At 35.5% G+C, this 27,599-nt stretch overlaps 2 protein-coding genes across 2 annotated transcripts in view; both read left to right on the top strand.

Moving 5' to 3' along the window:
• The window catches only part of LOC120773746 (cytokine receptor-like), a 54,913-nt gene extending 32,480 nt beyond the window's left edge, over positions 1 to 22,433 (top strand). The window contains exons 3-15 of the mRNA XM_040102807.1: positions 3,510 to 3,646; positions 3,723 to 3,828; positions 8,091 to 8,251; positions 12,399 to 12,516; positions 15,832 to 15,950; positions 16,065 to 16,251; positions 16,316 to 16,775; positions 18,717 to 18,888; positions 19,067 to 19,169; positions 19,221 to 19,388; positions 19,587 to 19,698; positions 19,770 to 19,945; positions 22,222 to 22,433. Of these exons, the coding sequence (XP_039958741.1) occupies positions 3,510 to 3,646; positions 3,723 to 3,828; positions 8,091 to 8,251; positions 12,399 to 12,516; positions 15,832 to 15,950; positions 16,065 to 16,251; positions 16,316 to 16,775; positions 18,717 to 18,888; positions 19,067 to 19,169; positions 19,221 to 19,388; positions 19,587 to 19,698; positions 19,770 to 19,945; positions 22,222 to 22,433 (2,231 nt within the window). The remainder of the gene's footprint in view (positions 1 to 3,509; positions 3,647 to 3,722; positions 3,829 to 8,090; positions 8,252 to 12,398; positions 12,517 to 15,831; positions 15,951 to 16,064; positions 16,252 to 16,315; positions 16,776 to 18,716; positions 18,889 to 19,066; positions 19,170 to 19,220; positions 19,389 to 19,586; positions 19,699 to 19,769; positions 19,946 to 22,221) is intronic.
• On the top strand, positions 22,423 to 25,233 carry LOC120775354 (metabotropic glutamate receptor-like protein P). The gene is made up of 5 exons (XM_040105513.1): positions 22,423 to 23,472; positions 23,982 to 24,122; positions 24,211 to 24,375; positions 24,445 to 24,591; positions 24,654 to 25,233. Exons 1-5 carry the CDS (start codon positions 22,441 to 22,443, stop codon positions 24,792 to 24,794), a joined length of 1,626 nt encoding a protein of 541 aa, XP_039961447.1. The 5' UTR covers positions 22,423 to 22,440; the 3' UTR covers positions 24,795 to 25,233.
• The last annotated feature ends 2,366 nt before the right edge of the window (positions 25,234 to 27,599 follow it).

The following is a 27,599-nucleotide window of genomic DNA, read 5'->3' as shown; positions in this document are numbered from 1 at the left end:
TGATATCCGTGAGACCTCCAATTATCCTATACTGGATATATAAACTTTGCCTCGTAGTTTGTAAAGCCCGAAAGGCAACGTCGGTGACCCTATAAAGTATATGTATGTATATATTATCCCCAAAAAGTTGCTCATTTGTCGGAAACGTATATAGTAGTATATAGTGAAATTTTTCATTATGTACAGTTCTTATAGCTTGACATCTCCCATAACTGGACAAATTTCATGAACACATCCTTTCCTTTATTATTTTCGAATAAAATAATGTCTTATAACCGGACATTAGTACGTTCCAATGACCGGACAGGTACACTATTTTAGTAATATTTCGTTCAAACTATCTCTGATAAACGGACGGACTGACTTTAAGAATATATTTTAAACACATGTTTTTGCCACGCCCCCACATGCGGGCATTCTTTAGCCCAACAAAAACACTGCGACGGTGGGTATACGATTATGAGAAATTTCACTATTTATGCCATATAAACTGAACGATCAGAATCAAGTTCTTGTAAGGAAAAAAATTTTAATTCACAGATATCTTGCAAAAAAAATTGCATTTCGAGGTTCCCTACTTTTTTAAAGAAAAAATACATATACTTCAAATTTAGTGGGGAATGTTTATTATCATTCATTTTTTTGGCATTTATTTTTCTGAAGATTATCTCTTTCTAATGTTGGCCGCGGCTACATCTCAGACGGTCCATCCGTTGAGTCCAATTTTCGATTAATCGTTCGAGCATTCGACCGGTAACTGGCGAATGACACGCGTGGTGTTTTACTCCAAGACCTGAATCGGAGTTGAATAAAACTAACATGACAGCTTGACACGACTCACGCGTGATCTGGCATAAAAAGGCTATTGAAAAAAGAACCTATAGGTGTGGAGTTTACCATGAAAAAGCACGCACATTAAACACAATTTTGGAACAGTTTTAAAAAAATTGTCTTTAAGTTTCAATGAGAAAATATAAGCGGAAATATCGATATTCGATATAAGTAAATCCACTTTTAGAGCTATAGTTTCGCCAGTGTGTGATTTACTGCTAGATATTTCCTACTGGGCACTGTAACTTGCATCACAAATTGTATATAGTACATACATACAAGTATATATGTACATATATATATGTAAGAAACAATAATTAAATGGCAAATTATTTAAAGAGCTGCTTAATAATTATTATGATTACCGCTAAAAATTAACAATTTATTAAGTGTGAAAAGATACATCCATATGTATGTATTTATTTTAAAGCATCTTTTCCAATGCCTAGTACTTTTTGCATAAATATCTGTAGTGTAAGTACTATATGCATATGTATGTACCTACATATCTAATTTTGAAAGATGAATGGAAATTTCACCATTTATTCAATTAGTGAGTGCTGTGATAAATTATTTCGCATAAAGCCGGATCTTAGAGAATTGAAGCTTGGCTTGGAAATATTATTATAATTTTTCCAAAAATTCATAATTCTTTGAAACAAATCAATTACATACATGCATATACACATATGTACATATATTTAAACGTAATAATGCTTAGTCGAGCTTGCTTGATTAAGTGATGAAATACTTAATGGATTTTGTGAACTGATGTTATCAATACTCTGGAAGAGGCTCAATTAACTAAATTCTTGAGGTTTGTTGTTTACGAAAAGGAAATGAGAAATCATTACTTGTGGTCACTTGCCTTATACATGTACATATATACTTTCATATACATGTGTGCTATATATATGTACATATATATATATATATATACATATGTATGTACATATGTGTTGCTATATACAGGCATGTTTACAGTCAACGTTTACAAACACGTTTAAACTTAAAAGTAAGCCCTCGTCGTTAACACAGAATCGGGCAAATCTCTTGTTGCGAACAGTGTGTATTGCCTCGAGGAATGAAAAAAGTGCCCCAAATGAGCTAGGTAACATATTTTTCTTACTTTTTTTTACGAAAACATATGCTATTATTGCGGTTAGTAATCGCCCATTAATCATCCTGTGGATTTGGTGGTAATTTTCGTTCGTTTTAGGGAGTCATAAGCGAATCGCCTTCTCTTCTCGGTTGCAAGTTATATCGGCGAAAGCTTTTTAATATGCCTCGCATAACATCCGCGAATGCAAAAAGTCGCTCAACAATATTCCAAATGTACAAATGAAATTCGAAATCTACTAAGTTAGACGCAAATTATAATAAATTATATTGAAATATGTGATAATTATATAATTAGCGCTAAATATTCTTTATAATTTGACTTCAACTATATGACTTTATGTTATGAAACATTTCAGGCCAAGTTATCTCAGTCAACAACCATAATTATTGCCAGTGAGACATTTAAGAAGAAATTTTGACAAAGTAGTGAGAAGTTCCTTAATAACCGGTTCTTTTTGTAAACTCAATTATTTCTCCTCGTGCCAAATGAATGAATAGGCACGGAAGCCGTTAAAGATCTAAAGTGATCAGGCTTTCTATCGGAAAGATACATACATTCATATAAAAATTTGTCTAAGGCTTCCATATTTGGCGACCTTCGGTCAACTGACCTCATACGCTTTACATAAATCGATTGGGTCTGACTTTCGCGACGGAATATAGACTTTATATTGAAAAATCACATATTAATCAAACTTGACCCGGACTGATACAGTTCACTATGCAAATCTTTACTAGCGCCTTCAAAATAGGCACCTTTTGAGCTAATAAAAGCAACGCTTAATCTAATTTTCCATACACTTGACGAATTTTGGTTTTTTGGTTGCGGCAAATTTTTTGAGCGCCATTCGCTAGATTGTTGGACAGTTTGGACATCGTATTCATAAACCCCTGTCTCGTCACTACATAGTAATAATTCGATTGACGAATGCAGGTTCCTCAGCTTCTTCCTCCACGTCGTTTGTGCAAGAGATTCAGGTTATTTGGTACGAGTTCAGCATTGACTCCCCTCATACTCAAAATATTAATTAAAGTATGTTAAGTCGATCTATTAGAGATGTTGAGGTCCTTTGTTATTTCAGTGAATCGTCAAAAAGACGATTTTAAAGTACTCTTTCTCTAATTTGTTCGATGTTATCGTCGTCAACAGAGGTCCAAGGACGTCAGTCATCAAAGACTTCTCGACCTTCACTGAATTCGTATGTTAAATTCTTGGCCGCCAGACAAATCTTTCGTGTCGTATACAAATAGCTGCCAAATTCACTAAGTGACATTTGTATGAATATTGAATTTCACACTATTCACATAAAAAATGGTTGTATCAATCTGGGGAAAAAATTTTTCATTAATTCAGTTTGCACGCGGAGTAAATGGATCAGTCCGTGTCAATTTTGATCTTGTTATATCTATAGCCTGATGATGATTGCCTTCTCAATGCTAGTATATACCAGCTTCGATCTTCAAGTTCTGGAATTATTTTGTCACTGGTGCATTTGTCTAATATAATATTAACTTTCTATCGACTCTGTACTGTTACACCCATATTTATTTTGCAGGGTTTCTAAAACGGAGCATCCGAGTGGGATACAATGGCAACGCAGTTATAATATGCAAAACATTCGATCTATCAAACACGTGGTTTCATGAAACTACAAAAAATAAAACAAGCAATCCGCTAAATACTAAAAAAAAGGTAAGTCCGTTTTGTTAATTTTTAAATTGTTTTGCACGAATTAAAAAGAAATATATATAATTTTTAATCATTCCAGATTTTAAATAACTATGCGGTGCTGCTCTTAAAATATATTAATCAAACCGGTATTTACCGATGCATGCAAGGTGCGGAAATTTTGAGCGAAACTATTTTGACAATTGGTAAGTATTTAAATATCTTTAGTTTTTAAAAATATACTCTTTTAAATTTAAATTGTAACAATTATCAGAGAGACATATAGATTCACTAAATGATCGAGAAATGTAATGCCTTGAGAATTGATTCAAGCATTACCTTCTAAAATTACAAAAGTCGCTTTAATATTTTATTTGATTTAAAAAATAATATTACTGACTTTCAGTTGCTTGATTGTAGATTTTCTTTATAAAAGGATAATCTCTTCAAAATTCCCACTAAATCTTAGTCAAAACTGTGAAACGTTTTTTTTTAATTTATTAACCCTTTTAAAAGCTTTAAGCTTCCAACACCAAAATTTAAAATATTGTGCTCTACATTGGTCCAGATTTCTAGGCTAAATAAATAAGATATTTCAACATTATTCATCATTCTTCTACCGCATCCAAGATGTATCAGCTTAGGCTCTGCATTGCTTGTCAGCTGGACCTCCGAATGCGAATTCAGGGTTGCATAAGTGAAATATATAACGGAAAATATTTTTTTTAAATATAATAATCAGATTAATCACAAAGGTTATAATGTAATTTTGGGTATTATTAAAAGTTCAAGTTCAAGCTCATACTCATATGCAGTATATAAGAACGTACAAGGTAATTTCCAAAGTAAACAGGACCTTTTGAATCTAGCGCCCCCTTGTGGCGCCATCTAGTGTCGACTGATGAGTTAGAATTTGCTATCTTTACTGATTGTCCAGTGAGAATTGCATGACATTTCATAGATTGGAAGTGAAGTTATTGCGGTTTAAGTCTCAGTATCTTAAAAATTGGTAAAACTTATACCGAAACGTTTCAATTGATGAAAGAAGTTTATGGCGATGATTGCCTTATCCCGTGGCAAAGTGCACGAGTGGTTTCAACGTTTTCAAAGTGGTCGTGAGAACATAAATGACGATCAACATTTGGGCCAATCAAAATCCGTGATCACCGGAAATTCCATTGAAACTGTGCGTGAATTCATCAAAAATCAGCCGAAACCATCATTGAAATTCATGGAAATGGAATTGAACATCTCCCAAACATCGATTTATCGCATTTTGACCGAACATTTGGGCTTACGAAGGGTGTGTGCACGGTTTGCTCCGCACAAATTGACTAACGACCAAAAATTGCTCAGAATTATCTCATCTATCGACGCTTGTGACCGATTATTTGACCAAAAATCACATTTTAATCATTAGCCACTCCCCGTATTCACCTGATATGGCACTGTGCGACTTCTTCCTTTTCGGAAAAAAGCATTTTCCCATGAAAGGAAAGCGTTATGCAGACGTAGAGGCCATTCAAAAGGCTTCCACCGGCATACTGGCGGCTATGCCGACCAACGAGCTAAAACACTCGTTCGACATGCTTTTGGACCGTGCAAAAAGCTCTATTGGAGCAGAAGGAGACTATTTTGAATAAAATAATATTTTGCCGAAAAAACCATTTGCTCTGTTTGTTTTTTCTTTTAAGTCCTGTTTACTTTAGAACACACCTTGTATTACGTAGTGTTTCTTATCTTCATTAAATAAATTTCGTGCTTGACATTTTTATACTCTCGCAACAAAGTTGCTAAGGAGAGTATTATAGTTTTGTTCACATAACGGTTGTTTGTAAGTCCTAAAACTAAAAGAGTCAGATATAGGGTTATATATACCAAAGTGATCAGGGTGACGAGTAGAGTTGAAATCCGGATGTCTGTCTGTCCGTCCGTCCGTCTGTCCATCCGTCCGTGCAAGCTGTAACTTGAGTAAAAATTGAGATATGATGATGAAACTTGGTACACGTATTTCTTGGCTCCATAAGAAGGTTAAGTTCGAAGATGGGCAAAATCGGCCTACTGCCACGCCCACAAAATGGCAAAACCGAAAACCTATAAAGTGTCATAACTAAGCCATAAATAAGGATATTAAAGTGAAATTTGGCACAAAGGATCGCATTAGGGAGGGGCATATTTGGACGCAATTTTTTTGGAAAAGTGGCCCCGTCCCCTACTAAGTTTTTTGTACATATCTCGGAAACTACTATAGCTATGTCAACCAAACTCTATAGAGTCGTTTCCTTCAGGCATTTCCATATACAGTTCAAAAATGGAAGAAATCGGATAATAACCACGCCCACCTCCCATACATAGGTAATGTTGAAAATCACTAAAAGTGCGTTAACCGACTAACAAAAAACGTCAGAAACACTAAATTTTACAGAAGAAATGGCAGAAGGAAGCTGAATCCAGGCCTTTTTTAAAAATTGAAAGTGCGCGTGGCCTCGCCCACTTATGGACCAAAAACGATATCTCAGGAACTATATCTCAGGAACTACTAGACCGATTTCAACAAAATTCGGTATATAATATTTTCTTAACACCCTGATGACATGTACGAAATATGGGTGAAATAGGTTCACAACCACGCCTTCCAATATAACGCTATTTTGAATTCCATCTGATGCCTTCTCTGTATACATTAGGAACCAATGATGATAGCGGAATAAAACTTTACACAAATACGGTATTTGAAAAATATGTAAATGACGGATAATGAAATCTCGATTATCACTTTATCATGCGAGAGTATAAAATGTTCGGTGACACCCGAACTTAGCCCTTCCTTACTTGTTATTATTGTTCTTTTGTCAAAATAACGAAATAAAATTCTACGCAAATGCGGCTTATCGTCACATTTTGGCACCATAAAAAAAATCCTGAATATTTTCTAACTATAAAATTAACACTGTGCTTATATACGCATTATATTAATTAACTTTCCATTTTTTTTAAACATCGTGAGCATCGAGTACAAACACAGATTATAGCGATATTTCAGTCGTTATTTTCATGAGGTCTGAGAATATAAAGAAATCCCTCAGGCTTAATTTGTAAATAATTTGTGTGTAATGGGGCCAACTTCCAAGATAGTGTGTTACGGACTTATTCCTTTCTTTATAGACGCCATAACTTTGGTTTATTCGGTTCATCGCAATACAAAACATAGATAGATTGTACTGATAGATTGTTTCGTATTTCTATTTCGTATAATTTTTTTATATTTATAATGAACTTTAATACACCAAATATGCATCATTTTGGTGGACCGCTTTTTGCCATTTTCACGCTAGAGACATTATTCCATCAGCGTAAAACTTTTCTGGTTTCTCGCCGAAAAACTTCGACAAGTAATTTACACAGGCTTCTCTTGAAGCCAACTTTACTCCATTAAGGGAGCTCTACATTGACCGAAACAAACGGTAGTCCGATGGTGCACGGCAAAGTCTATATGGTGGATGCATCAAAACTTCTCAGCCAAGCTATCCCAGTTTTTGCGTTAGTCTAGCGTTGTCCTGATGGAAGACGAAGCTCTTTCTGTTGATCAGTTCTGGCTGTTTTTTTCGATTGCTTGCTTCATTCTCATCAGTTGTTGACAGTAAAATGTAGAAACAATCGCTCGGCCAGGCTGGAGCAGCTCATAGTGGACGATTCCTTTCCAATTCCACCAAACACTCAGCATAACCTTTCGAGGCGTCAATCCTTGCTTTGCGACCATTTGTAGAGCTACATTACGCTTGGACCCTGATCTTTTTCGCACATTTTTGTCGTATTTGAACCACTTTCCGTCTCCTGTTACTATTCGCTTCAGAAATGGTTCGATTTCATTTCGTTTCAGCGAAGAATCGCAGATGTTAATTCGGTCCATTATTTCACACATTTATTTCACACATTTTTGAACAGCTGTAACTTTTTTTCAACTTCCCCGATTATAATTTTTTGTTAAATGAAGCTTAAAATCTCACCTTTCCCACACTTGATGGTATTGTCATAATGTGATTGGTAGCACTGGAGATATACGATTGCAACATCTATTGACTATTGACTTTTTCGACTACCCAATATATAGATGCCATAACTTTGGTATATTCGGTTCATCGCGATAAAAAACATACGAAATTCTTTTTTATATATTTATTTATCTTTTTTTTTCAAAATATCAAGATCTGTGTCAATCAAAAATCTCACGAACCATGTGCCGACAGCCACAAAACATATAAAAAAAGTTCAATTTTAGCGGTGTCTAATAGTTGGTATTACTTACCAGCCTGACTGTTAAATGTTATTTGTAAGCATCAATTATTTATATTTATACACACATATCCTTTTCAAGGTGCAAAACTTGTTTTATTTTCCGATAAAATTTTCATTCTTGTATTTAAAATATATTTTAATCATAATTTAATCATTTAACCATTGCTTTTAGCTGAATCAGACTTAACATCGCCGGAGAAAATACAAATTGGAACCGGTGATGACGCTGCACTTATTTTCGTCCATGACAGCAATATCAACAACATTGGTTACACCAATAAAACATTATATCATGACTACAGCGATAATAGAGACGAGAAAATCGATAAAATTGTAAGTATATAAAAAGCATAGACATATTTATGTAAATACATATGTATATTAAATTAGCAATAAAAAGTTTAATACTCCCAATTCTTACGAATGTAATGTCTACACGACTGATTGCAGTTCAACAGCAATACGTCAAGCGTAGTAGTATCTGATTTAGCAACAACCGATGTTGGCAAAGTGTCAACTTTTCAAACAAAAATATTAACCAACTTAAACACACACATTCACAAGTACAACTATACACACATACGGTTGCATCGAAAAAAACCCATAAAATTTATAGATATGTATTTCAGACGGCGGAGAAGTGACGCAGCAAGTTTTGCTTTATGCACTCAACCGATGCGAGACAAGTGCTGCAAGTGCATACTACAAATTCATAAAAGCTGGAACGTATCACACTGTAGACGGGTTATTTTTATGGTTAACTGGCCGCCATAAAAAAGCTCTTTTTGAAAATTTTTAATTTTAAAATTTAGAAACAGTCTGCGCTTTATTAGTTCGGCAAACTAAGTGATCCAATACATTATCTATAGAATTAACCTGTAAGGGTATGGAAGGGTTATATAGTACTTAAGCGGGAACCAAAGTCTATTTTTCTTCGTTGCTTCCATTTGTTAACCTTTTTTGACTTTCCAGGTTCTAAGTTGAGGATTATTATTTTCTTTCGAAAAACACATTTAAGAAATTTGGTCAGGAAAATACTTTCAAACCTTGATCACTTCGGTCTCATGACAACGAACGGTCGTTTTACCAGTATAGAACTTTCTTTGTTTAGTATGTGTCTGATTATTTTTGGATACGAAATCCAGCTAATAGTAGTCGCCTCTCTATAAACAAGAACAGGCTGTTACAACAGGCTGAGGTGTACTTCAGACGATGAGTGGCTACTTTATCCACTGACATTTCACAAAAATACTTTATTTTCGAAAGCTGCTGGCGCCATATTTGCTATATAATTTTTATACGAATTTGTCAAAGATATACTCTGCAGTACAAATAATTTTACATCAAATCGCATACTTCCAGGCATAAATTATATTAATTTCTCTCCGTGCCTTAAAAAATCTTCTGTGTGTGTCAGCCATTGGTTAGAGCCCTCTTCAGCGTTGATCCGACCATGGCTACAAAAGTCTTTACATTTGACCATACACTCACACATACATATGTACATCTAAATATGACTGCTGGCCGAGTTGAGCTGCAGTGGGCATTGAACGTCCTCCGCTGCATACCATTCGCAATTTTTTCCAAGCATTGTTGCTTATGCTTTGCACATCTCCGACGCATATATTGTTGGTATGCATGTACGCTTGTGGTATGTGATATTCTCAGTATTGTTTGCACATTAAGTCAACAATACTTGGACCGACCAAAAGCGGAGTATTTGGTTGGAACAAAATTAAGAGTAGAACATAATAAGGAATATATGTAAGTATGTATATAGGGATATGTATAGGCAACAACAAGTAGTACACACGCGCGTACAGCGGTGCACCTCAAAGCAAAAAATGCAAATAAATACATACATACAAACATGTTTATTTTCCCTGATTTAAAGAGTTTCAAGTTGCAGTTGCAGTGCTTCCACATGTGCAGAAATACATATGTATGTAAGTGTGCATGTAAAAGTTACACTAGCAGTCAGGTGAAGGTTTATATAATGGGGTTAGTTCACTTGAAAGACGAAAAAACGCATTTTTTTGTGAATTGTTTTAAGAGGAATTTTACCTAATAAATAAAAAGCATTAGATTATCCTATTAAAGTTAAACAATTTCTGTAAGAACTTTATGACAGCATAATCGAAAATCAGCTGTTGACTTTAGTTTAGGAATTTTGATTGTGAAATTAGTAAAAATTGTTTACATGGTTTGTCCGGAAAGCATAATGGCTGAGTCGATTTAAAAAATTTATTGCACCAATCGTTACAATTCTTTAAAAACTGTCAAAATAGGTTCTTTCTGCGTCAATGCAGCGCTGTCAGCGCGATTTCCAAGCATTCAAGGCGTCACGGAAAGCATTGTCCGGAATAGCTTTGAGAGCCGAGGTGCATGCAGCTTGGATCCCCTCTGTCATCTCAAAATGCTTGCCTTTCATCTGTCTTTTCAGGCAAGGCAACAAAAAAAGTCCCGGAAGCGTTGGGATGCCGGTCTTGGTTAGATAGCTGTTCACAAGAAATGCGGTTAGAGCCGGGGCGTTGTCGTGGTGCATCCTCCAACCATCTTGCGCATGTTCAAGTGCTCCGTCACAAGGTCATGAACAACATATATTGATAAATTTAACATCTGGGCAATTAAACGAATACTTAGTCGACGGTCTGAGTTAAAAACTTTGCGCATACGAGTCAAATTGTCGGTGTTTGTCGAGGTCGGAAGAGCCCTCAGCACGGTCTTCATCAGCGACCTCTTTCCGGGCCTCCAAAAAGACCTGGTGTCATCGAAACACACCACTTTTTGCTAAAGCAACATCTGGGTAAGCCTGCTTGATCATATCAAACGCATCTGTCGTAGATTTACCGAGTTTCACATAGAAACACGTCGCGCGAAAATGTTTGTCCTGACTCTCCAGTTGCTCGGAGACAACTGACCAGCCGCTGCTCCGTTAGCTAGGAACGCCCTCTACCGCGCTCCAGTCGGTGCGCGCACGCTCTGAAGTACAGTCACGACGGAAGAAAATCAGTCCTATTACTTTCCGGACAAACCCTGTATATGGTTACAGCTTCTTTTGGAAAAAAATCATATTTCTTGCGCTATGATATGGATAACGACTTAGTGATACCCTTTTCGGCGTCATCTTCAATATTCTCGGCTCTGTCATACTGCTTTATGATGAAAATGAATGCCAAAAGTTTATTTGAAGACTTATCTAGTGACGCGAAGTGTATATACATACGTGGAACGTACGTCACAACTGCCTTACTGGCAGTGCAATTTTGCTATACTTACATAAGTATATGTTGTTATATACTAGACTCTACTTCTGCTGGATCTAGCTTAAAGCCACCAACTAATGGCAAATAACAAGAATTGTAATGACTTTATTTATATTACTAGTATTTTGCTTGTTGCTCGTGGGTTTTTTTTTTCGTTTTCTTTACGTTTGCCCAGTAGCAGTTGTGAAATCCATGAAGTCGGGTTTTACGTGAAGCATTTCGAGTTCTCACGTTCCCTAAATACAATTTACCATTGCGTCTTCAACATATGCATGTATATAGATTGGCTTTTTCACGCTAATCTGTTATCGCTGGTGCCGCATTTACATACTTGTGTCTAGTTGATTGATATAATTAAGACTTGCTGACAATTTGCCATGCGCGTCGGCGGATAATATCGGCCGCTACGTGGCGCAAGCGCCCCCAAATGTTTGATACGCTTGTCAATCGTGTACACTTTTGACGAGTTGAATTTTCACTTCGATTTTTTCTCTTCGAAGAAAATACTAATATGTACATATGTACATGTATATGTATGTAAATCAGATGTGTTCTTGTTTAGATTTATGCGTCTATCACTTAAACCAACCGCTAGGCAGTCGCCACTCCGTTTAAAGCGAATTTTAAACGCTTTAGAATTCCAGCTAATTGTATTTTATTCGTACAAAGTCACTGACATTCTTCCTTGGCAGATCCTCGTATAGTCCATTTTTATGAACACAACTTTAACGACTTCACATGACATATAATAGATTGTCAAAAAAGTCTTGCGGTATTTTCGCTAGTTGGCGCTGAAAGCGCGTAGTTCTAGTTCGTCGCATCGGGTCATGCTATACCTTTTTGGAAAGCTCATTTCACGCGCTAACACGTGTTTGATTGATTGCCGTTTCTTTTAAGTCGTTCGTGAGTTATAGCGTCGCAAACATGGAGCAAAATAAAGAGAAAATACGACATATTTTACAGTACTACTACGATAAAGGCAAAAATGCATCTCAAGCCGCCAATAAAATTTGTGCAGTTTATGGACCCGATACAGTTTCCATTTCCACCGCACAACGGTGGTTTCAACGTTTTCGTTCTGGTGTAGAGGTGGTCGAAGATGCGCCGCGCTCCGGATATATGTACATATAACTTACATACATATACATACATATAACATTAAATATAACATATTGTTTGTTATTATAATAATTGTTACATTTCTACAATTTCAGGAACTCGATGATCAGCTTGCAACATTACTTTTGATAAGGAATGCATCAGCTAAAAAGTCTACATTCACATTTAACTATGGGGATGGTCAATGCAGCAATGAATGGGAACTCGATGTGGGTGAGTAGAAACTCAGTTGTTGTATTTGCTATCTGTGTGTACACAACATAAGTATGTATTTATGTACATCAAACTACCATAAATTCTTTTTTCCTTGTTACTCCTCCGTTGCGCCATCTCATACCATCAAGCGACGTCCTTATAATGCTGTCTGTAGTCTTCCATGTGTCGAAAAGGCTGGATTTCGCAAAGCCTGTTCGACACTTGTGAGCCTCTTTTTTATTAGCGTGGCTAGTATCTTTTAGATGCTGTACAGTATCCTATATTTACACTATATACATATGTATGTACATATAAGTATATTTATATTTCAATAGCCCATTTATTCCATCTAGTCTATAAAAATATTGCTATACTGATTTGGATCGGTTAGTTTAAAAGACAGCTAGTCTTCGAAGACGCCAAATTTGTTCCCACTCTTTTGACATTTCTCTTCAGTAAGATTTGCCAATTCATCATGGAAAGATATACGATCCAGCAATGAGTCGAAATTATTAAAATTTATAATCGAAATTCGCAGTCAGTGGCCTCAACTTTAACAGCGCTACAAAAGTTTTTTTTTTTTTTAAATAAAACAAAAACGGTTTAGGATATCAATGAAATACTTTATTCCTTTGAAAGTACATGCGTACGTACTGTATGAGTCACCATTTCATTGCAAAAAAATTACAGTTTGATGCGGTTTATGGGCCGGCGGCGTCATTGGGCGGTACTTCTTTCGTGATGACCAAGACCGGCACGTTACTGTGAATAATCTGAAAATTTATGGCCCGTTACAATGTTTTGGATAATAATCTCTGTGAAATTTCTTGAATATACCTCATCAAATGAAATAGTTTTCCATACAAGCAATTGATTCTGATCGTTAAGTTTGTATGGCAGCTCTATGTTAGTCCAACATCGGCGATTCCGTCAAATTAGCAGCTTCTTGGTAGTATATCTAAAACTGATAGACAAGTCACGTATATACAGTTGGACATGGCTAAATCAACTCAGCACGTCACGCTGCTCATTTATTTATACATTACGGGAGGTCCGAGTTTCCTTTTGGGTGTTACAAATATCGTCATCTTAATATGCTTTGTTTAGGGTATAAATATTATAAAATGTGTCCAAACATAAGGCATTTAGAAAAGCATTCCAATACAAAATAAAAACTAATATTTTTTCAAGGTCTCACTGTTTTAACCCTCGTTTAAACGATTAAGACGTGTATCGCACAGGAATAAAAATTTACATTTCCCTATGAAGATTTAGTGAGAAAGTGTAAAATTATTAAGATCAGTCATCTATAAGTACCCACTAAAGTAAAATTTTCCTTCAATGAAAAGAATTGAGAGTCAATCATGCATAAGTATTGAGAGTGTAGGAAAATAAATCCGAAATAGTGAAAAAGTTTCGAATACGATTTTTAAAATTAGGGTTGGCTGCACTTCGCTAAAATGTCAGGTTTTCCTTAACTAAATACTCAACGTGACCAGTAATAATAGGTAGGCCTAATATATAGAGCTTCGAACTATAAGGAAATGAGGCGTTATATACTTTTTCTAGAATAAAACATGACGATTTAGAATTCTTTGATACTTTTTTTCGTGATAAAATGGTAGAAATCTCACAAATTAATTGTTCACCGAAAGTATCCGTTGGAATAGTTTTCTTATCAATAAAAACGTGCATATGTATACTATGTACATATGTATGTAAGTGTTAGAGTACTCTTATGAGACATATTTGCTTTTCGCGCGCAAATCTTGTTTTTAATAAATAAAAAATTCCATGTTTGTATTGAAACGGAATAAAAACTTACATATACAATGTAGGAAAAAGCATTATTACTGAACTGGTCCGGGTTCACTGCACTTATGGTAGAACCATTACTAAATCACGTGATTACCAACTAATGATCACTGACTAAACATTGCATCGTTGTAGGAAGCGTGCCTTTATCTATATATACATATGTATATAGTTTCAATCGGACAATTTGTATTGAAAAATGTGTCGATATAAAAATTTTTAAATCATATTTATAAATACACATACATATGCATGTACATATGTAAAGATAATTTCATTTAAATGTTGACCGCGGCTGCGTCTTAGGTGGTCCATTCGGAAAGTCCAATTTTGGGCAACTTTTTCGAGCATTTCGGCCGGAATAGCCCGAATTTCTTGGGAAATGTTGTCTTCCAAAGCTGGAATAGTTGCTGGCTTATTTCTGTAGACTTTAGACTTGACGTAGCCCCACAAAAAATAGTCTAAAGGCGTTAAATCGCATGATCTTGGTGGCCAACTTACGGGTCCATTTCTTGAGATGAATTGTTCTCCGAAGTTTTCCCTCAAAATGGCCATAGAATCGCGAGCTGTGTGGCATGTAGCGCCATCTTGTTGAAACCACATGAGTCAACATTTAAATGAAATTATCTTCAAAAAGTAAATGTCATGAACCAATCTAACGTTTCAAATAAAGAACCGATGAGATTTTGCAAATTTTATGCGTTTTTTTTTTAAAAAAAGTTATCAAGCTCTAAAAAAAATCACCCGGATACTTAATACTCGTGCAAATAAGGAAGCCAAACGCACGTTTGATAAATAGGCCCAAAATGAGGTGGCCACCGATTTTCACAAGAAAATTTTGTTCAGCAATGAAGCTCACTTGATAATAATCGGGGAACGCTGTAGAGCCATAACTTATAAATGAACTTTTCACGCCTGAATTTGAGGATGTTGATAGCTTTTGCTTGCAATAAGACGGCGCTACATGCCGTACAGATGTACTAGGTGATCGAAAATTGGGCTAGACGCGGCGGTTACTTGCCCTTTCAAAAATAAAATAAGCTTGACTCATAGCTGGATAAATCTTCCTAAAATGAACTCTTCCCGAAATTGTTTGTTACTAAGAGAAGTTCATCAGAAGGTGTTCTAATTCAATCAAATATCAGCGAATAAGGATTTTCAAATTGTAACCACTTTTCGTGGCCATACACAAATGGTGGTCTGTGACATAGTCATCTAAGCTCTAAGATATAAGATAAATTAAAACAAGAATTTTTTACTTCGTTTGATCGGTACGGTAGCTATTAGTTATGTGATCCGATCTGAAAAATTTTTCGGAGCCTTGGACAATAAATCATTCCAAAATTCGTGAAGATATCTTGACAAATGAAAAATTAAGTTGACAGCTATAAGCTATATTAGTCCGATCTGAATATTTTTCTTGGATATCGTAGCGTTGCCTTAGGCTATGCAAAATTTCGTGAAAATACCTTGTTCGAAAAAAAAAATTTACATATACACACTTTTTGTTCTTTACAGGAAAAGCTCCGGAGTCAGTAGAGAGTTTTAAATGCAGAGGTGACAACTATGAATCTATGAGATGCAGAATGTTCTATCCACCAAATAACTTACCAACAGTATATAAAATATCATATGAAGTAAGTATTACCGGTAGCATGAATACTATACATATATTGTAGGTAGTACAATCTTAATTATTATTACATAAAAACCCTGAACTCAAGATTCACCTTTTCAATGTTCCCATTTAGACATTACAGAACAATATTGTAGATTGCACACTGGACAACGGCTCAGACCATGATATAACGTTGATGGCGACAAATAGCGGCAAATGTATTTATTATCCATCCCAAGAATTTCATAATTTCACTTTGATAGCGACAAATGCTTTAGGAGAATACACGAATAAAATCTCCATAAACACCCATAAGAGCGGTAAGTGTGGATGTCAGATGCTTTATACTTCGTGAATATTTTTAATGCTTCCTATTATTTGCAGTCGTGCCGCCAAAATTGCAAATCTATGTGGAAAACATAACCTCCAATAGCGTATATTTATCATGGAAAAACCGTAAGCAAGATTACTATAAGGCCATTGGATTGGAATATAACATTACCGTTGAACCGGATGACCACGAAAAATACAATTTAACCGAGTACAGTGAAAGGTTGGCATATAATTTCACACTGCCAAACCTTCCCTATGCCAACTGGCAATATGTTTTGAATGTCTCAGCACGTGTTAATTGCAATACAAGCGAATGGAACGAACCAACTAAAGTGGTTTTCAAAACTGCGCCGCGTCAACCCGATCGTGCGCCACGCACTTATGTTGGTGGTTTCGACATTAATGAGGCAGACATAATAACTTTATATTGGGAGGGTTTGGCAGATTACGAGAGAAATGGTGAAAATTTCACTTACGTTATTCAAGAATTGGACATGTATGGACAAGAGTTGTAAGTAAATTCTCAAATCTATCTGACTTTTCACTTTCCAGTATACAAATCAAACACCAATGTATTTATCTGAATAAAACCCTACATTAATAGTCTTTAAAATGTGCCAACTTATGAAAAATTTTCCAAATCGGACCAAAATTTTACAAGCCCCCGGATACCAAATATGCGAAGCTCAGTTTCTATTCCGAACTTTGTTTTGATCAATCTTTTATCAGTCAATCTGTGAAATATAATATAGAAGTTCGAAGAAAAACCTTTACCGAAAATAGTATGTCTGTATGGCAAAAATAGCTGGAATCGGCTCAGTTCCCATATCTCTCTATATAAAAGAAAGTTGTGTTAGTTACACCATTTATAAGTCAAGAACGACTGAACCGATTTGGCTGAAAATTGGTGGGGAGATAGCTTAGAACCAGGGGAAGGACATAGGATGCCTTTTATCCCTTTTCTTTTTTAAGCTGATGGCTTAACCGCTAGTGCTATATATATAAATTGTAATTATATTATTTCTTTGTATATAAAAACAAAAAAAAAAAAAATTATATTTCAAATAATAAGCATTTGTTCAAAATTCATGTTTGTAGGAATCATTTGAATATATGCATACAATTTTAAACAGATTCTTCCTCATAAATAATACAATTGCTAAGTATGTATTTGGAATAGTAGAAAAGAACTGCAACCAAATACGCAGTACAATGGATTATAACTGGCTCAGTAATCAGTCGTTGAGTATTATTATACCACGTGCATCCCAAAAGACTGATGTCATAACCTTTCCATCCGACTACTTTTCGTCTTTCCACGCCTGAGAACCGTTTCATCATGTGCAGTCCACTAGAATGATAGTCGATTGGACTCCAGTGGGAAATGATGGAGCTATGTTTCTATTGTCACGCACCGACGCAAAAATCCGGTTTTATTGCGATTAAAGAGCGCTCAAACACTTCTCAGAAGCAGTTATTCGTTGTTTTTGTTGGATTATGAACTTTCGACGCACCCACTTTGCACAGAGCTTTCGCCTCTTTAGAGCATCGTTGTCCTCGGTGTTCAATTCGCCTGTTTCCAGCTTAGCAAATATCTTTTCAACGGTGGATTTCCCTGAGCCCAAATTCAACAGTATTTTCCCCCAAAAAGCAATGCTTTATTAACACACGAAATGCTTTATGATCCATTTGTTTGTAAACTAATACAAGTTGCTTCACAAAAATGCTATATCTTATTAACTAATAGTTATAATCCAACTAATAGAAATCATATAGATGGTAGTAGTAGTATTACATATTTATGTATCAGCCACAATGAAGCGTGGACGGGTCCTCTAGTACTAAATAAAGAAAAAATACGTCCGCCTGACTTTATACCGCAAATAACGGTTAATATGTGAGTAATCGTAATGAAATTGAAAGATCGTGTTTTTCTGATAATAATGTATCTTTGTGCCTAAAATTGATAATATCGGGTCCAAAACTTACCCAAGCCTCGGTATAACTAATACTGGAATTTTCAAACATTCGGTTGACTTTCGACCCTACATATTGGCGATGATACGTGAGGTAACTCAATCAAGCTCAGAGAGCATCTTTTTCTGTTATAACTATCATTTGTTCAAATTTGACCTGGACTGACAAAAATAATGCAGAATTTTCCATGCACTTAAATTTTTCATTGTTATATTTGTTGTAAGTCTCGGCTTTGATATAGCCTTCAGTGCCTTCACCGAAATTTGTGTTTCTCGGTTGTGGCTCATTTTCGAATTTTGCAATATTGTTTGATAAATGTAAGTTCTTTGGCTATGTTGTCAAGCATCTCTTATGTGATCATTACTCGAAGAAAATATGTTAAGTCGTGTACAGATTAGGTACAAAAGCAGCTTTTTTTGAGTTTATGAAATCGGTTCTGATTAACACTTGGTCAATTAATTCTTTTCTTTTGTAGAAATTCAAAAGAAACCAATAGCACAACAGTTGACTTTCGATGGGTCTCAAACCATCCTAGAATTTATAAAATATTCGGCAAAAATGCAGTCGGTGCATCGTCAAATGCAAGCATAATACGAGTTGTCTCACCCAGAGAATTCAGTCCTCCATTAGAAATTGAGAAGTTGTCGGTGGAGCATTCATATTAAAATGGCAGCATCCAGGTGACTACGAAAAGCGACCACCAAGCAACTATACTGTCTTCTGGTGTCAGCAAAGGTTGATGAAGAAAAAAAAGTGTGACGTAAATATAATATTTTTCAGTTATAATATATTTTAAGTCTAACAATTTTTTTTCACCCACAAAAGGGTTCCATGCACTTCACAGTTGTAGAAAATACGAGAACCAATTATACCACACACGCGAAGGATCAACTTATAATGGCCGTGGCAGCCAACTATCCACGCGGAAGTAGTGGATTTTATTGGCCCCATTGTTTTAACGATTTAAATGCATATTTAGAGCAGATAACTACGTTTGACGTTACCGACAAGTCGGAGTCGAGCATCGTTCTAAAATGGAGTAATCCAAATTGTAACAGTGCATTCAATGGCTACAATATTACCTATTGCATATTGAACAATAGCATGGTGTCCAGTTGTCATTCAGAGCGCGAAAATTCGACACAAAGTATTAGCTTCAATTTAACGAATTTGGAAGCATATACATTTTATTACATCAGCATACAGTTATATGGCGTTAATAATCGAAAGAGCCCGCCCATTGCAATCAAGGCACAAACCCTTCACAGGTGATTTTCAAACTTGCGATTAAAAAATTGTAAATACATAATAAATATTAAAAAACCCACATATACTGTTATTTTAGCACCTGAACCGCCAACTAATCTAAATTATACGGACGTAACAAGTCATTCGGCGAAAATTTCATGGAAAGCGCCAACTGAAAGACATGGAGTTCTGACAAAGTATTATATTTGGTATGTGTAACATTAAATTTGTTTGCACTACTTATGTAAGTGTGGGGTAATATGTTTGTGTATTCTTTAAGGTATAAAAAATACAACGAAGCAGAGGCAAAATACAATGAGACCACTAACGTGTCTTATACGTCTTATACATTAAACGACCTAAGCAGTGGATCTGTCTATGAGGTATGGCTAACGGCGTGGACAAAACATCAATCAATTAAGAGCGCTTCAGTGAATATCACCACCATGATTGGCAGTAAGTACAATTATTAAATAAGGAAATCTATTAACTCAAAGATGTATAGACAGACATTGCGAAATCAATTTGCCTGATGATTATAATATACATTTTAAGGTGAAAACTTACCTATCTAGTTTAGGGGTCAAAAAAACCTATATAGAGAGGAAAAGTTCGTTATATTTTGAAAAAGGAACCCACTTAAAAATGATTTTTAATAAATTTAATGGTCAAAGTACATAATTATATTCTTATCGGCTCAAAATTTATGGTCTTTTAGATGAAAATACAATTCCATAAATATTTTTTCTAATCTTGAAGTAATTACATTTTCTTAAATCACGCGTTCTGATACATTCATTATTGTTAAATCCATTCATTTTACAATTCATTGACTATTTAAGGATCTATATCCACTTATGAATTTCAAAAATCGATATATCGAATATGCATATATTTAAAAATCTTCTCTGAAAAACGTTTCGAGAATAATTGTAAGAAATTTTATCTTGGCGTGATTGGCTCCCAAAATTTCAAACGCGTTTTTTCGCTGTTTTCATTGTTAGTGAGGGAAATTCCTCCGAAACGACTTTGCCTTGAAATTTTCAAACATCCTTCTTAAATATGCTTGTCAGGTAATGAGGTAATTTTTGACAAAAAATACGACTTTTAAGAAATTTTAAAGTGTAAATTTTTTCACAAGAAACTAAATATTTTTGAGAAATCCGCCATTTTGTTAAAAATCAAAATTGTTACTAATCCTTCGTTTGTTACTTGTATTCATCTATAGTAATAAATTTTTTTTTGGTTTCCGGATTTGAGATAATTTTAAGGACAACAATCTTCCTCGACGGAAGTCGCCGCCGATCTTTTTCGGGGTTCTTGTTGTTGTTGTTTTAACGGAAATTCAATCCCCGTAGGGATGGTAAGTGTCATTTGAGTTGTCGTCGATGTCATCTAACAGGAGGCCCAAGAAACATGCTGTTTCGTCGGGGTCGGACCAAAGGGAGGAGGGTGTTAGATGAGTGGGGTTCGTGGGGCATGCAAAGAGGTGGTCAGTGTCATGCGGAGACTCGTTGCATGCAGGACATACATTCGGTATGTCAGGGTCTATTCTGGATAAGTAGGAGTTTAACCTGCTACAGTATCCGAACGAAGTTGCGCGTTTCACGTGGCAGCTGGAGCTCTTCGTCTGCCATGGGTGGTGATTTGACTCCAAGAACGCCATTCACGGGAAGGGAGTCGGTGAAGGTGTTGATGGCTCCGCTGTGAATGGCAGTCAGTACCTGTCGAAAGTTAGTTGCGTCCGAAGTCCGCTCGGCGTACTGTACGACGTCGTCGACGTAGTCGAGGAATGGTCTTTTGATGCTCCTAGAAGGCGGTTGCGCTCCAAGCAGATGGCTGCAGTGGTGATTTCTGCGAAAGCATCCCAGCAGGAACTGCGCGCGAACTATGTGCAGATTGCACAGCCGTAGAGGCTTGTGTCACAGTATTGCGCAGGCAACATGGGGTCACGTAACACGTGGTCCACTCCCTATGAGTCTTAAGGCCAGAACAGGTCTTAAGATGGCTCCATCCATTGCATGTATTGCACCTGACCGAGGTGGAGTTTGGATGGAGCCGTTTTGCGCATACGCAGCAGAAAAATTGCTCCGGGCCCAGGTTGGACTCAATGCCAGCACGAGTCAAGAGGATACGCTCCAATGACGACAAACACAAATTAACACTTACCGATCCAAACGGGGTTAGATCGCCGAAAAAACAGCCCTTGGTCGGATGAAATCCGAGTCAATTCCGGTGCGTAGAACCCGCTGTCGTGGGAATCTTTTCGGGGTTCTTCTTGGAGATCAGCTACAGGCTCAAGGGAATCCAAATTTTTTTACATTTACATTAAATTTTGTTAATGTAAAACGCTTCTTAAAAAAAAATCACGATACATACATTTTTTTTTACTTGTAATGGATATAATCTCTACAAAAAACAAAAAAAAAAAGATATACCTCAAGCCTCTATAAATATCTAGATGTTATATATTGATTATTAACAAATGATCAACAAAAATGTTTCAGAATTCTTAAACTAATTGATATTTTTTTTAATCATTCAAATCTCCAGTACCAATGCCAATTTCGACAGATGTAAATCTATATCTAAACGGTAGTGATTATGTGCCTCAGTTGGACTGCAGCTGAAAATTCAGTCGGTCATATGGTGTTCTACGAAATATTTTAATGCCAATAATCAAATAAAAAAATTAACGGTACAGCACCCAAATTCTAACGGTACGGTAACAGGAACAGATAATAAACTCGTGTGCCGCCTAAAATATCCCGGTTGCCCGAAGGGCGTACAAAATATGCAAGTACGCACTATCAATGTGGTAGCCGAAAAAGATTTAGATAAGAGCACGTTTACTATCGCGGGCGAAGGAATGCAACGAGCACGCCGTCACACCAGTGATCCTTCATACGCACCAAGTACCGTTCTGCACGCAGGCAACTGCTAATGGTGAAATGTATAACAAGTCCCACAAACAAAAGGAACATATATCGGCTGATGACCATAAGGAAGCGAAACTAGCATACAAATATAAAACGCACCAAGATTTCGTGTGTGACGTAGTTGGTGGAGGTATCCGAACACAATTACCCGATATAAAGAATACCGCATATTACATGCTGAAATCGGATGCAAGCAGTTCACACAATTTCACTTGTTCAGAATTTGAGTGGGCACTGTTAGTGGCTTCGATTATTTTCGTTAGCGTGTTCATAGCGACCATAGTTTGGACTTACAAGTTTGTGCAACGTCAATGGAAGGTGCACGTACAATTACCAGAATCGGTGCTACAACTAATGAGCATGAGTTCAAAATTACCCAGTTGCTTGGAGGATAATAAACCGGAAAATATTTCCATTGTATCGACAAAAGCTAGCGATGGTGCATCGCTAATCAATATTGGAAAGACGTCCGTACCCTCGTGTAGCAGTGAAAGTGGTGTCGATGGCGTTGGCGACGCTGACAGTGACACACCGAGTACAAGTAGCGAAGATGTCAATAGGGAATTTTCACGCTGTTGGGCGAAAAGCGAGCCGGCATCGCCACAGACTACAGTAACTTTAAATAGCCTTAGCTATTCTTCGCATCAACCATCACCGTTGCGGTGTAAAAAGCCATTTGACAAGCCCATTCTTATTAATGATGACTACTTACAAGCGGAACAAATAATACCAATTATTGCTAATGACAGCAGCACATCGAGCGAATCTTCATATTTACCCTTACATTCAATTAAATCGAAGTCGAGCTCAACTTCGGAGAGTAGCGGTAACAAAGGAAGTTTTGGTGATTATGTTACAGCGGGTGATATTGCTGCAACAGTGACAACATCAACTGACGCTATGCTCAACAAACATGCAAAGACGCCGCTTTTGCTACAAATGACAAATAATAACAATAATAATAATAACAATATTAATAATAATAATACATTAAAAAATGCGCCGCTGGCTAACAATTATGTACTACCAGACTCACTCCACAAGGTAAATAAATTGCTCTGAACCGGGTATATTGCATTTGTCACGTAGTTTGTAAAACCCAGAAGGAAGCCTTCAAAAAAAATATAAATATTATATATATATATGATCAGATTGACGAGTTGAGTCGTCCATGTCCGTCTGCCTGTCTGTATTGATGCACTGGTTTCTCAGTTTTTGAGATATTGATCTGAAACTTTGCACAACTGTTTTTTCCCGAAGAAGCTGGTCATTTGTGGAAACCGGCTGTCTTAGAAACTTATCGTTCAAAATCAAGTTCTTTTATGAGGAAATCTTTATTTGTCAAGAGACGAGAAAACTATCTCTGAATAAATTGTTCAGATCGGATCATTATACTTATAAGCTATACAACCAGGCCCATAAATATCAAGTGTTTGTATGTAAAACTTTTTAATGTAGGGTATTATAGCTTCGGTGCAAAGAAATTTAACATTTTTTCTTGCCCTTGTTATTGTTTATTTAAATTGTGTTTTTCTTATAATTGCCACTTGTAGTTGCCAACAGCGCACGTCGAAAGGAACTCCGTAAACCCTCTAGAATCAAAGCTCTTACAGGCGAAAGCTGCAACGGCGCAGGCACACCTCTTTCCAACGCTTGCGACCGACGATTATGTGCTACCCGATTCATTACTTAAGGTAAATAAATTCACAAATGGATTTAACACTTTTAATTTAATCGTTTCGTTTTTGTTCTTGTACCAATTATGATTATATATACTTGCAGTTGTCCACAGCACATACCGCTACCATACGGCAAGATCACAACGAAACTGATAAGCCATTTCAACAACAATTGCCACAAACTACAACCATACCAGCGCAGTCGGATCTATTTAAAAATTTAGCGCTTACAACAGGCGATTATGTGCTACCCGATGAGTTGCCCAAGGCTAGTTGACTTTTCCTTTTCAACTTTTAAAGAATTTTCCAATTAAAGCTTCATTTTATATTTCTATAGATCGCTGCATCACAGCAACACGAGACATCTCTATTGCCACTACCGCAACAACACTCGCAAATTAATTCTACGCAAGCGCAACCCAATATTCTTAAAAATATGCCACTCACACACTGTGGTTATGTACTACCCGATACGTTAACCAAGGTAAACCCAAAACTTCAATATAAAAGAAAAAAATCCTACTAACATATAAACTATGTTCACAGTTTGCTGCTGCACAAAACGCTGTCAATGACGCGGACATTGACGACGATACGCAGACGCCAGCGCACCAGCAAGTTCGACCAATGGTTTCATACGGCTATGTTACATCAGATTTTTGGTCACAGCAAAATGCAATGAAATGAATTTGAACTCATAGAACTGCTACGAAGCCGAATCGTATAATTTAACCAAAAAAAGTGAAAAGATTTGCACAAGCCAAGCTTACTTAGTGATCGTATGCGGCAAACGTTTGCTGTGCTGACGTTGTAAAAATCCTAAAAAAAATCGTACCGAGCATTTTGCATATTTATTGCTTAATTGACTGCTAGCGAAATTTTTACTATCACGGCCAAAGGCTTAGGCGTTATGTAGTTGTTGGTGATTTACATTTAAAAACTATTTCGCGACTGATTTACTGTTGTTATACGTATAAGTGTGTGCGCAAGTGCTTGTTAGGTGTATGGCATGCATGCCGACCTACACACGAATTTAGTATGTGTCTAACTAAATAAGTTAGTAATAAATTTACTAAGCGTAAGAATAAAAGGCTATGAGTTTGTAGCGATTCCCAGGTGGAGCAGAAGAACTTGTATACTTATAAAAATTATTAATTAAGGAATATACATATATTTTGAGCATAGGCATATACATATGTGTGTATTTGCACTTATGTACATATATGTATATGTAATGTAGTATAATTAATTATATTTCAAATGTGAAAATAATTCAGTTGATTGCTTTAATAAGTTCCTTAAATATTTTCGTTATATACTCATTATCTCAAAGATAAACATACATACGTAGATACAGAAGTAAGTTGAAAGCAACGCAATTCAGTTTATTTTTCTTTTTTTTTTTATTTATTTATTGCCTCTTAGCCTAACCTACTATTAGTTACCATTCTAAGCGGGTTTAGATCGCTGAAAGATAAGCACTTTGACGGATAAATTCCTGTAACGCAAAAAAGTCGAATTATATTTGTGGTTTGAAAATTATAAACTATCATAATTGCATCAATTTTGAAAAAGTCGCTTGTTTGCGGATCTCAAGATCATACATTTGTGGAAGATACATGCCAAATTGTAATATTAAGTTCTTAAAGTTTTTTTTGTTGTGTTATAGCTGCATATATGATTAAGCAAATAGTTTTGGATAGTGCTGTGTCCTTAGCTGCACATCATTGCAGAATTTTGTGGAAAATAATTTCCATACTATTAAGAAATTATTATTATTTCATGTATACCCTGTTTGACATGAAGTTTATAATGTCCTGAAGGAATACAGAAACTCTATAAGGTAGATTAAATAAATGATCAGCACGACGAGCTGAGTCGATTTAGCCATGTCAGTCTGTTCGTCTGTACATATATACGCAAATTAGATCTGTTTTTGAGTTATAGGTCTAAAATTTCGTACACATCCTTTTCTTCCTATTGCATATAGCTGAACGAGCAGTTTCAAGTGCATTAATAAAAACTGTTTTTTTGATGAGTAATTTTTACGAAATTTTGCGTGGGTCATTGACCTAAGACGCTAATGCAATCTCCGAAAAAATTGTTTAGATCGGATTACTATAACATTATTATATTAAATTCTTGTATGGAAAACTTTTTTATTATGACAGTAAATGTTATGAAAATTGGCATGGATTATTGCTCGAAGCAACGGTACAATATCCGAACAAATTGTACAGATCGGACCACTATGGCATATGGTTGACATCGAACTGACTGATCATACCCAAGTTCTTGTGTGAATTTTTTTATTGTTATATTATTATATTACTGCTTCGGTGCAACTGAAGTCGTTTTTTTCTATTTTCATTTTGAAATATTGTTGAATTAAAGGAATGAATATTAATATATAAAAAAGTTAGTGCACTATTAAAAATCTGAAAGCTTAATACGGACAAGTTTTGAAAATGCAAGTTAAAAGAAATGTGTAAGAATATAATATTTCTGTATAAAAGGTAGTGAGCACACGATGTATTTTCAATATTATGCTGAAAAACTAATTTGTTTTTTTTTTGTTTGGCAAATTAATTCATTGTAATATACTAGTATAGATTCTTGTTGAATCTGAAAGCTTAAAACGGACTAGTTTTGAAAAGTAATATAATATTTTATTTTTTTATAAAAGGTAGTGAGAACACGATACATTTTCAATATAATGCCGAAAACATTTCAAATATATTTTGCCTTGTAAATGTTGTTAATATACTTTAAAATGAAAATACTTAAGCAAAACATTGTAACACATAATTTTTTCAAATCTCAATTTCAAATTCAAATTTCTCTTTATTAAGGAAAAAACAACACTGTAAAAGCATTTTTAGTTATAATATTATTATAAATATTAGCACCCACATATGATATACATACAACAGAAGTTAAACCCTGAAGTGAGGTTAGAAGTTTTTTATTTTTCTGTTTTTCTTGTATCACGTGGAAATTAAATTATTTTCTTATATGAAAAAACAACTCAATTGTCAAATAGTCAGCCGAAAGAGTTCATAAAAATGGTAACCTGAAAAATTTTATTCATACTAGGTATAAATAAAAAACTCCATTTGTCAATTTTTGCTTCCACAGCATGCATACATACATACGGACATACAAACATGCATATATTAAATATCTAGGATAAAATATAAAAGGGAACCAACAAGGGGTGCAATGTTAATTAAAATACACTTAGAGATTTGTGTCCTTCACTTATATTAATTACTAAATTACTTAGAAATCTTACAAAAAAAACATGCCAAAATTTAACGTAACTAAAATACAAACATTGTATAACCTTAACCTTATGCATAAATATGTACATATAACTTTAAATATAAATATTTCATTAGTAAAAAGCGTTGTAAATATTTAGGTTAGATAAACGTTAAAACAAAATATAAATGTGCCAATATTATATGTTGAATAAACTTACACCCATAC

Source organism: Bactrocera tryoni, chromosome 4 (genome assembly GCF_016617805.1).
Source record: "Bactrocera tryoni isolate S06 chromosome 4, CSIRO_BtryS06_freeze2, whole genome shotgun sequence".
NCBI classification, from domain to species: domain Eukaryota; kingdom Metazoa; phylum Arthropoda; class Insecta; order Diptera; family Tephritidae; genus Bactrocera; species Bactrocera tryoni.
The sequence above is the reverse complement of the archived record's forward strand: the minus strand, read 5'-3'. Positions and strand labels throughout refer to the sequence as shown.

Coding starts and splice junctions, on each gene's coding strand:
- LOC120775354 (XM_040105513.1), top strand. CDS start 22,441: ATGTATAACAAGTCCCACAAACAAAAGGAACATATATCGGCTGATGAC. Junction 24,123..24,210: donor TACCCGATTCATTACTTAAG/GTAAATAAATTC, acceptor ATATACTTGCAG/TTGTCCACAGCACATACCGC. Junction 24,376..24,444: donor TACCCGATGAGTTGCCCAAG/GCTAGTTGACTT, acceptor ATATTTCTATAG/ATCGCTGCATCACAGCAACA.